Source organism: Carettochelys insculpta, chromosome 16 (assembly GCF_033958435.1).
Source record: "Carettochelys insculpta isolate YL-2023 chromosome 16, ASM3395843v1, whole genome shotgun sequence".
NCBI classification, from domain to species: domain Eukaryota; kingdom Metazoa; phylum Chordata; order Testudines; family Carettochelyidae; genus Carettochelys; species Carettochelys insculpta.
In genome coordinates, this window is record NC_134152.1 from 3,404,956 (window position 1) to 3,418,848 (window position 13,893).

Sequence of the window (13,893 nt, forward strand, 5' to 3'; positions counted from 1 at the left end):
GCCCCCCAGCCCAGCCCAGCCCCAGCCCTGCCCCAGCCCCTGCAGCTCCAGTGTGCCAGTCCTGCTCCTGCGTCTGCCCTCTGCCTCTGTCTGTCCTGCCTTCCACGTGTGCTCCCCAGCTTTCAGCCCAGCCCCCGTCCTCTCGCCCAGTGTCAGGCTGTCCCAGCCACCCCCCCAACCCGCGCTGACTCCCAGGGGACCCCCTCTGGCCAGCTCCCTGCCTGGTGACGCAGGTGGAGTTAGGGGCCTTGGCCAGCGCCATTTAACCCCTTGGCTGCCCTTGGGCTCTGTTCTCCCCGCAGGAGGGCAGCGGCCTCTCGTCTCCCCCCAGCTCCCTGAGCTCTCCCTCCAGCTCAGGCCCGGCCAGCTGCACCCCCAGCCCCAGCCAGAAATCCCTGCAGAGCCTTCTGGGTAAGTGAGCGGCCGGGGAGGCGGGAGTGCGCGGGCGCCCGGCAGTTCCATGCCCAGGGCTCGTGGGCACTTCCTGGAGGCTGGGCACAGGAGGCAGCTGGTGCCCAGGCAGCTCTGTGGGCCCCCGGCCTGGGGCCGTACCCCTCACTCCTGCCCCTCCTTCCTCAGGGCCCACCTCCAAGTTCCGGCACGCCCTGGGCACAGTGCTGCCCCACAGCACCCACATCACCAACCTCCGGGGGCTGAACCTCACCACGCCCGGCGAGAGCGACGGCTTCTGCGCCAACCGGCTGCGCGTGGCCGTCCCGCTGCTGGCGGCAGGTGGGCAGATTGCCGTACTCGAGGTGAGCACGCGCCGGGGCCAGGCACGCCTCCAGGGCCGAGCCCCGGCTCGCTCAGCCACCGCGGCTGCGCTCCCTGGGCCCGTGACCTGGGGGGCTGGGCTCCCCGGGGCGGGTGCTGCCTGCACACGCCCAACGGGGCGGGGGGTTCACACCAGTGGGGTGGGCAGCGGTGTCAAAGCCCCTGGCCTGCAGCCAGTGCAAAGGAGTGCTCCCTCGGCTGTAGCAGTAGTGGGCTGTATCCCGCCCCGGGGGCAGCCTCTAGGGAGCGCTGTCGCTCACACACCACGGCCATCTTGGCTGCTCACGTCGGGCCAGGAGGGGGCGGTGCTGAGGCTTGAGGGGCCGGGGAGCTGGTGGGGGGGCCAGGGGGCTGAGGGCACCAAGCTGGCGCTGAGCTGACTGTGGGTCTCTGCTGCAGCTCTCCAAGCCCGGCCGGCTCCCCGACACGGCCGTCCCCACCATCGAGAACGGGACGCCTGTTGCAGACCTCTGCTGGGACCCCTTCGACCCGCAGCGCCTGGCGGTCGGTGCGTGAGCCCTTGAGCTCCTCCTCCATCTGGGCTCCCCCTCCCGCTCCCAGCCCCTCACCCAGCTGGTACAGGCTGTGCGGGCACTGGGCTGCCGGCAGGACAGGACAGGGTTCTTCTCTGCCCAGGCCCTCCCCCGCCCCCTATGAGTCTTTCACTGCACCTGACACTAATGACCCCCCCACCCCATCCCTGTTGTGGCTGGCTAGTCCCATTTTACAGGTGGGAAAACTAAGGCACTGTTTCACTCCCTGCCTCAGGCCAGCCAGGGACTGAGCCAGGAGTAGAATCTCCTGATGCCCAGCCCTGGGTTACCCGTCTCACAGAGCTGGAAGGGACCCCAGGAGGTCATGGAGTCCGGTTCCCTGCCTCCCTTCATCGAGGTCTAGTCCCACCAGTGCCCATTCCTCCTCCTCACGAGGCAGCAGGTTCCTGAGATCCCTGCGTGGGCAGTGTGGCCTACTGGTTATATCGGGACCTGGCAGGTGGGTTGGGTCCTGGTCCCAGCTTTCCCATTGGCTAGCTGGGCAGCCACAGGCCAGTCACTGCTGCAGACCAGGCCTCTGCCTCAGTTTCCCCACGGGTGACCTGAGGCTGATGCCACTGACTCAGCTGCCTGGAGCAGTGCAGAATAGGATCGTCTCTGTGGGAGTGTGGCCGTTCCCTCGGGGTCCTGGGGCCTCCCAGGAAGCTGTGCCCAACGCTGCGCCCGGCTCATTCTTTGCCTTCAGCTGGCGAGGATGCCAAGATCCGCCTGTGGCGAATCCCCCCTGGAGGGCTGCGGGAGACGCTGCTGGCGCCTGAGGCTGTGCTCAGAGGTAAGGGCTGTGGGAGCGGCTGCAGATGGGCAGTAGCTCGGAGGGCACCGCTGGGCCCATGGCGGGCTCGAGTGCCTGGCCTGCCCACCCCGTGGCCCCTGGCTCCCTTCCCCAGGAGCGCCAGGCCTCCGTGACCTCCCCTCTCTCCCTGCAGGTCACACGGAGAAGATCTACTCCCTCAAATTCCACCCCCTGGCTGCAGACATCCTGGCCTCCTCCTCCTATGACATGAGCGTGCGGATCTGGGACCTGCAGGCGGGCAGAGAAGAGCTGTGCCTGAGGGGGCACCGAGACCAGGTGGGGCGGGCGAGGGGGTGGGCAGCTCCCCATGCCAGGCCCCTTCCTGCTTCCCACCTGGGGTCCGGGGCCCCGGGGCCAGGCCGTGGCTGACGCTGGCAGCGGGTGTCTTTCAGATCTTCAGCCTCGCCTGGAGTCCAGACGGCCAGAAGCTGGCCACGGTCAGCAAGGACGGCCGAGTGCGGGTCTATGTGCCCCGCCAGTCCCCGGAGCCGCAGCAGGTGAGGGGTCGGTCGCTGCCTGCTGGGGGAACCTGACTGGGCGGCGTGGGGGGAGGTCCCTGGCAGCTGTGGGCAGCCGGGGGGGTGTGCCTGAGTCTCAGCTTTCTCCCCGTGCAGGACGGCCCCGGCCCTGAGGGCATGCGTGGGGCACGGCTGCTCTGGGTCTGCGGTGGCCGCTACCTGCTGGTGTCTGGCTTTGACAGGTAAGGGCTGGCACCAGGTCCCCCATCAACTTCCCCTGCCCCGGTCCTGGCAGTGCAGCCACCTCTGGCGGGGAGAGAGCAGCTAACCCCGCAGGCTGGCTGAGGGACAGGCCACTGGGCGCCCTCAGCCAGGCCGTGCCGCCTACTCTGCAGGGGAAGGCTGCGGAGCGAGGGACCTGGCACCTGCCCCCTCCCCAGAGGACTCCCCCCAGGCCAGGCTGTCCGGGTGGGGGTGCCTGGGGATCTGGCCCTCCGTGAGCAGTGCTGGAGGGGCCTTGGCTGCTCCTCCGATGTCCCCTCTAAGCAGGGCCAGTGTCACCAGAGCCGGGGCGGCAGGAGGCCCACGAGCAGGGCAGGGCCGCTGGGCCGGGCTCTGGCCGGTGGGGGGCCTGCTGTGGCATCGCCCGGGGCCCTGGCAGAGGCCGGACAGGGGCAGGGGTGGTGCTGAGCCGTGCTGTGCTCTCCCCGCAGCCGCAGTGAGCGCCAGCTGTCCCTGTATGATGCTGCGGCCCTGGCAGCCGGGCCCCTGGCTGTGGTGGGCACCGATGTGTCTCCCTCCATCCTCATCCCCTTCTACGACCAGGACACCAGCGTGGTCTTCCTCACGGGCAAGGCGAGTGGCTGGGGGAGGGAGGCTCAGCCGGCCCTCACCTTCCCAAGGCTCAGCCCCTGTGCCCGGCCTCGGCTGCTGCTGCTGCTGCAGGTGGCACGTCCCAGCCCCTGTGCCCGTCCCCAGGGACATAAGTGCCCATGAGCGGTTGGGGCAGGAGGCTCCAGTGGGCTGGGCCCCGGATCCGACAGAGGCAGGCTCCCAGCACAGGGCGCAGGAGTGCAGCTCCTGGCCTGGGCCCCCTTGGGAGGCTGTTGGCCCAGGCAACCCCCCTGCAGCCCCTCCCTGGCTCGTCCCACAGCAGCCGGGCTGGGGCTGGGCTGCCTCTGCTCCCTTGCCAGGGAGCCTCACCTCAGCCCCTTGCCTCCCGCCCGCAGGGCTGCTTAACACCCACTGCCCTCTCTGCTGGCACCAGGGTGACATGGCTCCTCCCCTCATAGCAGCACGCGGTCTGGCCATGTCCTGTGCTACTGCCCGTTCTCCCCTCGCACGGCCACCCTGCCCCCCCCACACAGATGCCCTCTCTCCCCTTGCACGACTGGCTTGTTCTCCCCTCACACGGCCACCCTGCCCCCCCCCACAGATGCCCTCTCTCCCCTTGCACGACTGGCTTGTTCTCCCCTCACACGGCCACCCTGCCCTCCCTCGCACAGATGCCCTCTCTCCCCTTGCACGACTGGCTTGTTCTCCCCTCACACGGCCACCCTGCCCCCCCCCACAGATGCCCTCTCTCCCCTTGCACGACTGGCTTGTTCTCCCTTCGCACGGCCACCCTGCCCCCCCCCACAGATGCCCTCTCTCCCCTTGCACGACTGGCTTGTTCTCCCCTCACACACTCACCTCACTCTCCCCTCACATGGCCACCACACCCTCCCCCCATGCACCCACCCCACCCTCCCTTCACGCGATTCCCCCTCCCTGTGGCATTTAGGGCGACACAAGAGTCTTTGTCTACGAGCTGGTCCCTGAGGTGCCCTTCTTCCTCGAGTGCAACAGCTTCACCTCCAGGGACCCACACAAGGTACAGGGCTGGCGGGGGAGGGCGCAGGGCAGGGGCACCTGGTGGTGCCAGGCCAGCTGCCCACCACAAAGGTGGGGCCTCCGACCCCCCATCATGTTCCTCCCTTGTGCTCTGGTTGTCCCCTTGGCTAGTGGCAGGCGTCTGCCGGGGGCATCCGGAGCTCCCATCAGCTGGCGAGTGTGGAGACCCCTCCCCTCCGCTCCCGCCTGGCACGTCCCAGCTTCAGGCCCAGCTGCGCGCTCTGGGGGGGGTGCCAAGGTCCCCACGGGTGAGTGGGGCAAGTCAGCCTCCCCCGCCCGAGCCAATGCCCCAGACACGGTCCTGGCTGGAGCACCGCAGGCCACGGGTGCAGCCCAGAGCAAGGGATGGCAGAGCCCCAGGGCCTGTCCGCACCACGTCCCCGGGGCGCGGTGTCCCCCGCTCCGGGAGGCTGGGACCCGAACCCCGGACGCGCGCTCGCACCCCCAGACCCAGTCAGGCCCTCGGCAGCTACGACCACTCCCATTAGCAGGTGCAAGGCCGCCCCCTAGCGGCCATGCGGCGGCGTTAGCGCTCAGCAGTTCCCGCCGCGGCCGCTAGGGGGCCCCATGGTGCCTGCGCAGGAACACGGCTGCTCAGGCCGCGCAGCGTGCGCAGGAGCAGCGCCCCCCGTCCCCGGGCCCCCCCACCGGCCATCCCCCCGGCACTGTCCTCGGGCCCCCCCGGCACCCCCTGGCCACTGCTCCCCGGGTCCCCCGGTCCGTCCCCCCCGGCACTGTCCCCAGGCCCCCCCAGGCACCCCCTGGGCACTGCTCCCCGGGCCTCCCCCAGGCACCCCCTGGGCACTGCTCCCTGGGCCCCCCCGTCCGTCCCCCCTGCCACTGTCTCCAGCCCCCTCAGCCACCCACTGGGCGCTGCTCCCTGGGGCCCCTCGTCCATTCCCCCCGGCACTATCCCCAGCCCCCCACCGGCCATCCCTCTGGCACTGCTCCCCGGGCCCCCTCCTCCCCCCCTCCATCCCCACAGGGCACTGTCCGCAGCCCCCCCCGGCCAGCCCCCCGGCACTGTCCCCGGGCCCCCCCAGCCACCCCGTGGGCACTGCTCCCCGGGCCCCCCGGCCGTCCTCCCCAGCACTATCCCCGGGCCCCCCCTGGGCACTGCTCCCCAGTTTCCCCCATCTGACCCCCCCCGGCACTGTCCCTGGGCCCCCCCCAGCGAACCCCTGGGCACTGCTCCCCGGGCCCCCCTGGCCATCCTCCCCGGGCACCGTCCCCGGGCCCCCCTGCCCGGCACTATCCCTGGGCCTCCCCCAGCGACCCCTTGGGCACTGTCCCCTGGTCCCCCCAGGCACAGACCCCCCCCCGGCCACTCTCTGCAGACACCCCCCAGAGCCCAGCCCAGCCATTCCCCTCCAGAGCTGCTGGAATGTGCAGTGACATTGTGAGCTCTGCCCCCCATGCTGGCAGGTGCCCATGGCCGGGCATGGGGGGAGAGGTGTGCCCAGGGCCCAGCAGGCTGCGCTACAGGGAGCAGCACAAGGACAAGGGAGGGCTCTGAGCCAGGGGGGTTAGTGTGCCGAGCACTGGCCAGGGGCTGTAGGCACGGGGTGCTGGACAGGCTGCTTGCTGGGGAGGGGCAGAGGCAGGACAGGGTGGGCCGGGGCGGAGGCAGCTAAACCCTGTGTGATGCCCCCGGGGGCTTTTGGCAGGGTCAGACACCAGGCTGGGCTCCTGTGCCAACTGGGGTGAGGCCGTTCTGCCTCCATCCAGCCTCTGCAGCACCAGCCCCGCCGGGGCCCCTTCGCACGCTGTCCTCTGCTGCGATCGGCCCCCCACGTTCCACCCCAGAAGCAGCTGCATCTCTTTGGTGCGTCAGGCCTTCCCTCCCCGACGCTGCAGAGGGCCAGGGCCCACACCCGTCTCTTCCCCGGCAGAGCTCTAACGTCCCTCTGCTTCCCCAGGGCTTCGTGTTCCTGCCCAAGACGGAGTGCGACGTGCGGGAGGTGGAGTTCGCCCGGGCTCTGCGCCTGAGGCAGAGCTCCGTGGAGCCAGTCGCCTTCAGGGTTCCCCGGGTCAAGGTGGGCACCTGGGGCTCCCGGGGGGCTGGGCCGGGAGACCGCGAGCCCCACCGTGGAACTGGCCAGGCCCAGCCTCTGACCCTCCTTCCCCCCCTGCAGAAGGAGTATTTCCAGGATGACATCTACCCAGCCACCGCCGTGTGCTGGGAGCCAGCCCTCACCGCCAGAGCCTGGCTCACGGGTGGCAACGGGCAGCACCGCGCCCTCAGCCTGCAGCCCCCGCACATGACCCCAGGTGGGTGTGGCCAGCGCCACGGGGAGGGCCTGGAGCAGTGGGTGCACAGTGGATGGATCCCGCACCCCTTACCACCCCCCCCCGCCCCCAGCTCAGTGCCAGGGGACCGAGGCAGCTGGGGAAGAGGGGCAGCCCAGCTATGGGGCCTTGGGAGAAGGGAGCCAGCGGTGGCTGCTCAGCCCAGCAAAGCCTCCCCTGGCTCAGGGTGGGTAGGGGTGGGGGAAGAGGGCTGGGGGCAGGCTCAGGGCGGGGGTGGGGGCCCTTGCCAGGCTCGGGGCCCAGGCTGCGTGTCGGCCTGGTGGGTGCTGTGCTCTGGTGCCCCATGGGCAGGCTGGGGGCTGGGTGGTGCCAGGGGCTGGGGAGGAGGCCGGTGCTGACACTGTTCTCTCCTGTTGGGCGCCCGGGCCAGTGAGTGCGGCCCCCCAGGACGTGCCGCCCCGGAAGCACGGCCCGGCCACGCTCTACCTGCAGGAGAAGTCCGACCAGCAGAAGAAGGAGGAGGTGGGGCAGCCCCGGGAGCCTGGCACAGATCCACACCAGGGCCAGGCCAGCGCAGACCTGTTGGGTGCCCCCCGCCAGGCATTGACCTGCCCACCAGCCCCACGGAGCCCCTCACCCCGCCAGGCATTGACCCACTCGCCAGCCCCACGGAGCCCCCTCACCCCGCCACATGCTGACCCACTCGCCAGCCCCACAGAGCCCCCCCCACCCCGCCACACGCTGACCTGCCCGCCAACCCCACAGAGCCCCCTCACCCCGCCACATGCTGACCCACTCGCCAGCCCCACAGAGCCCCCTCACCCCACCACACGCTGACCTGCCCACCAGCCCCACGGAGCCCCTCCACCCCGCCAGCCCCACGGAGCCCCCCCACCCCGCCACACGCTGACCTGCCCGCCAACCCCACGGAGCCCCTCCACCACGCCAGCCCCACAGAGCCCCCCCCACCCCGCCACACACTGACCTGCCCGCTAGCCCCACGGAGCCCCTCAACCCCGCCAGCCCCACAGAGCCCCCCCCACCCTGCCACACGCTGACCTGCCCGCTAGCCCCACGGAGCCCCTCCACCCCACCACACGCTGACTCACTCACCAGCCCCACAGAGCCCCTCACCCCGCCACACGCTGACCCACTCGCCAGCCCCACAGAGCCCCCTCACCCCGCCACACGCTGACCTGCCCACCAGCCCCACAGAGCCCCTCCACCCTGCCACACATTGACCCACTCGCCAGCCCCACAGAGCCCCCCCCACCCTGCCACACACTGACCCACTCACCAGCCCCACGGAGACCCCCACCCTGCCAGCCCCACGGAACCCTTCCACCCTACCACGCACTGACCCACTCGCCAGCCCCCCGGAGACCACCCACCCCACCAGCCCCACAGAACCCTTCCACCCCACCACACACTGACCCACTCGCCAGCCCCACGGAGACCCCCCACCCCGCCACATGCTGACCTGCCCACCAGCTCCACAGAGTCCCCTCACCCCGCCACGTGCTGACCCACTCGCCAGCCCCACAGAGACCCCCGACCCCGCCAGCCCCACGGAACCCTTCCACCCCGCCATGCACTGACCCACTTGCCAGCCCCACGGAACCCTTCCACCCCGCCACGCACTGACCCACTCACCAGCCCCACAGAACCCTTCCACCCCGCCATGCACTGACCCACTCACCAGCCCCACAGAGACCCCCCCACCCTGCCAGCCCCACAGAACCCTTCCACCCCACCACGCACTGACCCACTCGCCAGCCCCACGGAGACCCCCCACCCTGCCAACCCCACGGAATCCTTCCACCCCACCACGCACTGACCCACTCGCCAGCCCCACGGAGACCCCCCACCTTGCCAGCCCCACGGAACCCTTCCACCCCATCACGCACTGACCCACTCGCCAGCCCCACAGAGACCCCCCACCCTGCCAGCCTCACGGAACCCTTCCACCCCACCACGCACTGACCTACTCACCAGCCCCACGGAGACCCCCCACCCTGCCAGCCCCATGGAACCCTTCCACCCCACCACGCACTGACCCACTCGCCAGCCCCACGGAGACCCCCCACCTTGCCAGCCCCATGGAACCCTTCCACCCCCCCACGCACTGACCCACTCGCCAGCCCCACGGAGACCACCCACCCCGCCAGCCCCATGGAACCCTTCCACCCCCCCACGCACTGACCCACTCGCCAGCCCCACGGAACCCTTCCACCCCACCACGCACTGACCCACTCGCCAGCCCCACAGAGAGCCCCCACCCTGCCATGCACTGGTCCTGCCCACCAGCCCCCCGGAGCCCCCCATGCACTGACTCCACTCACCAGCCCCATGGAGCTCCCTCCCTGCCATGTGCTCACCTACCATTGCTCGCCTGGCAGGTGGAGTGTCTGGCCTGGCAGTGTCGGCTGGAGTCGGACCCATCCCATGCCCAAGGCAGGGAACAGGGCTGCCGTGCCCCTATCGCGGGACGGCACCAACCCTCGGCCCTTCTCTCCACAGCTGCTGAGCGCCATGGTGGCCAAGCTGGGCAACCGGGACGACCCCCTGCCGCAGGACTCCTTCGAGGGGGTGGATGAAGCGGAATGGGTACGGCCGGGGGAGCTATGGTGGGGTGACACTGCCAGTGGCGGGGGGCAGCCTCCAGCACTCAGCTCGCTGGCAGCCCTGGTGCAGCCTGGAGCCCCTGCCAGTGCTGGCAGGACCACAGCTCAGGCCCCCAACCCGGCAGGCACAGCTGGGCAGTGGGACCCACGGATGGTTCCCTGAGGAGAAATCCCACGGAAGTGCCCAGCAGGATCCTGGGGCTCTGGCCGGGGCAGAGTGCTTGGCGAGGACGGCCCTGTGCCAGGAGCCCTACGCAGGGCAGGGGGGATCTGGACAGAGCAGTGCCTGACAGTCACACCCTATGCCAGGCTCCCTGCCCTGCTCACCCCGGCCCTTTCCTTGCAGGACTAGCCCTGGAGGGTGACTCTGTTCTCCTGGCACCACCATCTCCTCCGTGCCAAAGCTGCCGACTCCCCAGCTCAGCGCCCCAGCCAACGGCTCTGCCCAGCTTCCCACGGGCTAACGGACTCAGGGAGCCCGTCCCTGCCAGCGTTGCCGAGCCGCAACCTCCTCTCCGCTGGGGTCTGCCAGGCCCACAGGCCTCTCCTACTGGCTCTGCTGCAGCTCTGCCCAGGAGCTCGTGTGTTTGGGGTTATGGCACTGCAAGCGCCCGCCTTGGGGAGAGCTGCTTGCCAGTCAGCTGGTGCCCACATTGCGACCTGCAGCGCCCCCTTCTGGCCAGCCCCGCTTACAGCACGGGGGCTTTCGTGCCAGACGTCACCCCAGAGTCAGGGGCAATGGATGGGAGAGGTCACACAAGGCCCCCATGTGCCCCCAACGCCAGAGCAGAAGTATGGGGATGGCCAGCGGGGAGCCCGGTGCCTGCAGCAAGGGCCCGGATTCCTGTCCTCACCAGCTTGCAGGGAGCTCTGGGCCAGGCCCCTGCCGCCAGCTCCTCTAGTCCCCTGGGTGACATCGGCTGGGGGCAGAGCAGGAGCAGGGAGTGGCGGGGCCTAGGGCAGAGGGGGTTGGCCCGGCCCTTCCCCATGCTAGGTCACATGGCCAGTGGCACCTGGGTCACCCTGGCCTGGAAGGCTTATGCAGCCTTGCTGCTGTGCCAGGGCTTCTTCGCGGCCTCAGGGATGCCGGGCTAGAGGCTGGAATCACCACAGCAGAGGGTCCACCAAGTGCCTTGCCCGCATGTCTGTCTGGCGCCCCGGGGTGTCATTGCCGGGGCCGGCCTGAGCTCTCCTGCAGCTCGGCGCTAGCGCAGGAGTCCGGCCGGGCTGTTTGCCGGGGGCAGCCGTGCAAAGGGCCTGGGCTCGAGGGCTGCCCCGTCTGGAGCGGGGCGACCGTGGCAGCCGAGGAGCCCGGCCCGACGGTGCAGGGGTTCAGCTGCACCCCCAGAGGACGGGAGCCCAAAAGTGCCCAGTTGGCCTGGCCCTGCCGTACCGGCGAACCCACGTGCCAGCGCAGGGCTGGAGCCACCGGCCAGGAGCGGCGGGGGGGGGGACGGGCTTCCGGAACGGCCCCGCCGGCTTCAATAAAAAAGCTGTTTTCAAACCAACGGAGCAGCGACTCTCCAGCCCTGGCCGTGCCCAGCGCCAGCCTGGGGGCAGCGCCCTCCCGCCGCTGCCAGGGCAGCGCCCGGCTGCACCCTACCCACTGGCGGCCGCCGCCCTCAGCGGGGGGAGGGGCGAGCGCGTGGCCGGGGTGCCCGGCGCCCGCCAGGGGGCGCTGCTCGCCGGGCGCTCTGCGCGGCGCCGCTCTATGGTGCCGCGGAGGCGCCGCCCCCGCCCTTCGCTCCGAGGCGGGCACGAGCGCCGGGACATGGTGAGCGGGGTCGGGAACCCCCCCGCCGGGACCACCCCCCCAGCGCCTCCCGCTCCCGCCCCCTTCGCGCCCTCCCTGAGACCCCGCCGCCGGGACCCCCCCCCCGGGGATCCCCCAGCCCCCCCCTCCCTCCCCGCCCCGCGACCCCCGCTCCCTTCGGGTCCCCCTGGGACCCCCCCGCTCCCTCCCGCCCCGGGATCCCCCAGCGCCTCCCGCTCCCGCCCCGCGACCCCCGTCCCCTTCGGGTCCCCCCTGGGACCCCTCCTGCCCTCCCCAGCCGGGACCCCCCCCCGGGATCCCCCAGCCCCCCCCCTCCGCCCCGCGACCCCCATCCCCTTCGGGTCCCCCCTGGGACCCCTCCTGCCCTCCCCAGCCGGGACCCCCCTTGGGGATCCCCCAGCCCCCCTTCGGGGCCCCCCCAGCCCCACCCACTTCCTCCCCGTACCCGCCCCCTGTGGGTCTTCCCTGAGACCTCCCCTACCCCCCCAGCAGGGACCTCCCAGTGCCACCCACTCCCACCCCGCCCCCAGGCTGGAACCCCGCTTGGGGATCCCCCAGCCCCTTCGGGTCCTCCCTGAGACACCCCCCTCCCCCCGGCCTTGCCTCCCTTCAGGACCCGCCAGCCCACCCCACCCTTGGCTGGGACCCCCTCCACGCCCAGCCCTCACTTGGCCCTGGCAAGCATGGGCAGGGCAGGGCAGGGCGGGGGGCAGTGGGTGGGGGTGGTTGCTGCTCCGGTGCCCCGGCCTGGGGAGGCTCTGTGCACGGCCACCGTTTGACCCTGCGTGTCCGCCCGCCCTCAGGCCAAGTACCTGGCGCAGATCCTCGTGGTGGGCGCGCAGGTGGTGGGCAGGGCCTTCGCCCGGGCCCTGCGCCAGGAGTTCGCAGGTAAGCGCCCCTCTCCCTTTCCCCTCCGAGCTGGGGCGCTGCCCGGCTGCCTTGGCACCAGCGCCCTAGTGGCAGCCTGTGACCTGCCCTGGCCAGGCCGCTAGTGCCCGCTGCTGCTACGCCGAGGCCGGGTCAGGCCGGTTCCCATCTGCCATGGCAGGGCCCACACAGTGGCTAGTTGGCCCATTTGAACCCTTCCATGTGCAGCGGGCCCCCCCCCACAGCCTGCAAGAGACGGGATCGGAACCCGGTGCCCGCGGCCGCCTGCCAGCTTTCAGTCCCGTGGCGCTTCCCTTGGGGGGGTCCAGCAGGCCCAGGGAGCCCTGCTCCCCTCAGTAGCTCTCCTGCCAGCGTAGGGGGCCCGGCATGGCTGGGAGTGAAGGGTCAGCAGCTCAGGGTCTGTCTGAACAGCCAGTCGAGCCGCGGCTGATGCCCGGGGGCGCGTCGAGCCCCAGTCCGCTGCTGCCACCGCCATCTCAGGGATCAGCCTGCAGGAGGCCCAGCAGATCCTCAACATCACCAAGCTGAGCCCCGAGGAGATTCAGAAGGTAAGGGGGCTGCTCCGCCTGGGCTGCGGTTGCTGAGAGGCCAGCCTCTTACCCAGCTGCTGCCCTCCGCTGTTCTGGCTCTGGCAGGCCATGGCCCAAGGTGCCCTGTTCTGGTCAGTGAGCGTGGGCGGTTACCTCTGATCTCAATACACCAGCTTCTTTCCACGGGCCTGTTACCACCGTGCCCTGGGGCCCGGGCTTCCCAGTGCAGCCTGGGGGGGAGAGGCTCTGGGCTGGACACCGCCCCTGTGAATTTGTGCACCATGGGTGGCAGAGTGCCAGCGGCTGCCCCATCTCTGTGTGATGCGGGCACTGCCCGGAGGACCCGGTCCCTCCGGCTTACCGCAGCCGGCAGGCTGTGCGCTGCTGTGCAGAGCGAGGGGCCGCCGGGAGAGATGGCTCATGCTTGGCTTGTTTCCTTTGGCAGAATTACGATCACTTATTCAAGGTGAATGACAAGTCCGTGGGGGGATCGTTTTACCTGCAGTCTAAGGTAAGCAGGTGTCCGGTGGGGCTGGTGGCTGCCCTGCTCTGGGCCAGCCTGTGACTCTGGCCTCCAGTCCAGTGGCCTGGCTGGCTCTGCAGGTGGCCTTTGGGCACGCGAGGCTGGGAGCTGCGAGGCTGTCCCTTGTCCCTGTGAGCGGTAGCAGGGTGAGTGTCCTGCTGGAAGTGCCCTCTGGGTGTCCCCACCCCCACGTGCCCTCTGGTCCCAGCTGTCGCAGCCGCTGCCTGCTCCAGTAGCAGCACGGACCCTGGGAAATGCCGGGTTCCCTGGGCTCCGGCACAGCGTCCCTTTGCCCTCCTCTGTTCTCCGGGGCACATGGTGGCAGCGCCTTTCTCAGGTCCCCCTGCTGCTGCATGGCAGGGCCTGGCCCAACTGCAACCTGGAGTCATCAGCTGCCCCCACCAGGGACACAGTGGCTGCTGCTGCTGCCTTCTCCTGGCTCCCCTGTGACGCAGAGCCAAGTCCCTTGGCTCTCCTGACCAAGCGGGGCGGACAGGGCTGCAGATGTGACTCATGGGAGATCTTGCCCCCAGGTGGTGAGAGCCAAGGAGCGGCTGGATGAGGAGCTGCGAATCCAGGCCCAGAGACAGAGGGAAAGAGAACAGGGGCAGAAGCCGGAGACATAGCTACCTCACCCTGCCCCCATGCCTTCCTCTCAGACCCCTAAGTTATAGCCAGCCAATAAATCCCCTCTCTGCAGCTTCCTCTGTGTGCCTTGGGTTCAGGAGGCTCCGGGGCAGAGGTGGGGTGGCCTGGCCTGGCGCCGGGCTCTGCTGACAACCATACCCACTGCCGGATGGCCAGGGGCCTCCCATGATTCACTGGGGCCAAT

At 70.4% G+C, this 13,893-nt stretch overlaps 2 protein-coding genes across 4 annotated transcripts in view; both read left to right on the top strand.

The window, feature by feature from the left end:
• The window catches only part of CORO7 (coronin 7), a 92,843-nt gene extending 82,172 nt beyond the window's left edge, over window positions 1-10,671 (top strand). For all 3 annotated transcript variants that reach the window (XM_075010356.1, XM_075010358.1, XM_075010357.1), the window contains exons 15-28: window positions 303-411; window positions 580-755; window positions 1,174-1,282; window positions 2,014-2,100; window positions 2,255-2,397; window positions 2,514-2,618; window positions 2,736-2,821; window positions 3,293-3,434; window positions 4,363-4,452; window positions 6,392-6,508; window positions 6,608-6,743; window positions 7,153-7,244; window positions 9,243-9,329; window positions 9,693-10,671. In XM_075010356.1, the coding sequence (XP_074866457.1) occupies window positions 303-411; window positions 580-755; window positions 1,174-1,282; window positions 2,014-2,100; window positions 2,255-2,397; window positions 2,514-2,618; window positions 2,736-2,821; window positions 3,293-3,434; window positions 4,363-4,452; window positions 6,392-6,508; window positions 6,608-6,743; window positions 7,153-7,244; window positions 9,243-9,329; window positions 9,693-9,698 (1,485 nt within the window). In that variant the 3' untranslated portion in view covers window positions 9,699-10,671. The remainder of the gene's footprint in view (window positions 1-302; window positions 412-579; window positions 756-1,173; window positions 1,283-2,013; window positions 2,101-2,254; window positions 2,398-2,513; window positions 2,619-2,735; window positions 2,822-3,292; window positions 3,435-4,362; window positions 4,453-6,391; window positions 6,509-6,607; window positions 6,744-7,152; window positions 7,245-9,242; window positions 9,330-9,692) is intronic.
• Window positions 10,672-10,946: 275 nt separating this feature from the next.
• PAM16 (presequence translocase associated motor 16) lies at window positions 10,947-13,760 on the top strand. The gene is made up of 5 exons (XM_075010381.1): window positions 10,947-11,120; window positions 11,924-12,008; window positions 12,420-12,556; window positions 12,984-13,049; window positions 13,595-13,760. The coding sequence occupies exons 1-5, from the start codon at window positions 11,058-11,060 to the stop codon at window positions 13,685-13,687; spliced, it is 444 nt and encodes a 147-aa protein (XP_074866482.1). The 5' UTR covers window positions 10,947-11,057; the 3' UTR covers window positions 13,688-13,760.
• The last annotated feature ends 133 nt before the right edge of the window (window positions 13,761-13,893 follow it).

Excerpts from the sequence above, each read along its gene's own strand:
- PAM16 (XM_075010381.1), top strand. The coding sequence starts at position 11,058 with ATGGTGCCGCGGAGGCGCCGCCCCCGCCCTTCGCTCCGAGGCGGGCAC. Across the intron at positions 11,121-11,923 it reads GGCACGAGCGCCGGGACATG|GCCAAGTACCTGGCGCAGAT; the intron begins GTGAGCGGGGTC and ends GCCCGCCCTCAG. Across the intron at positions 13,050-13,594 it reads CGTTTTACCTGCAGTCTAAG|GTGGTGAGAGCCAAGGAGCG; the intron begins GTAAGCAGGTGT and ends TCTTGCCCCCAG.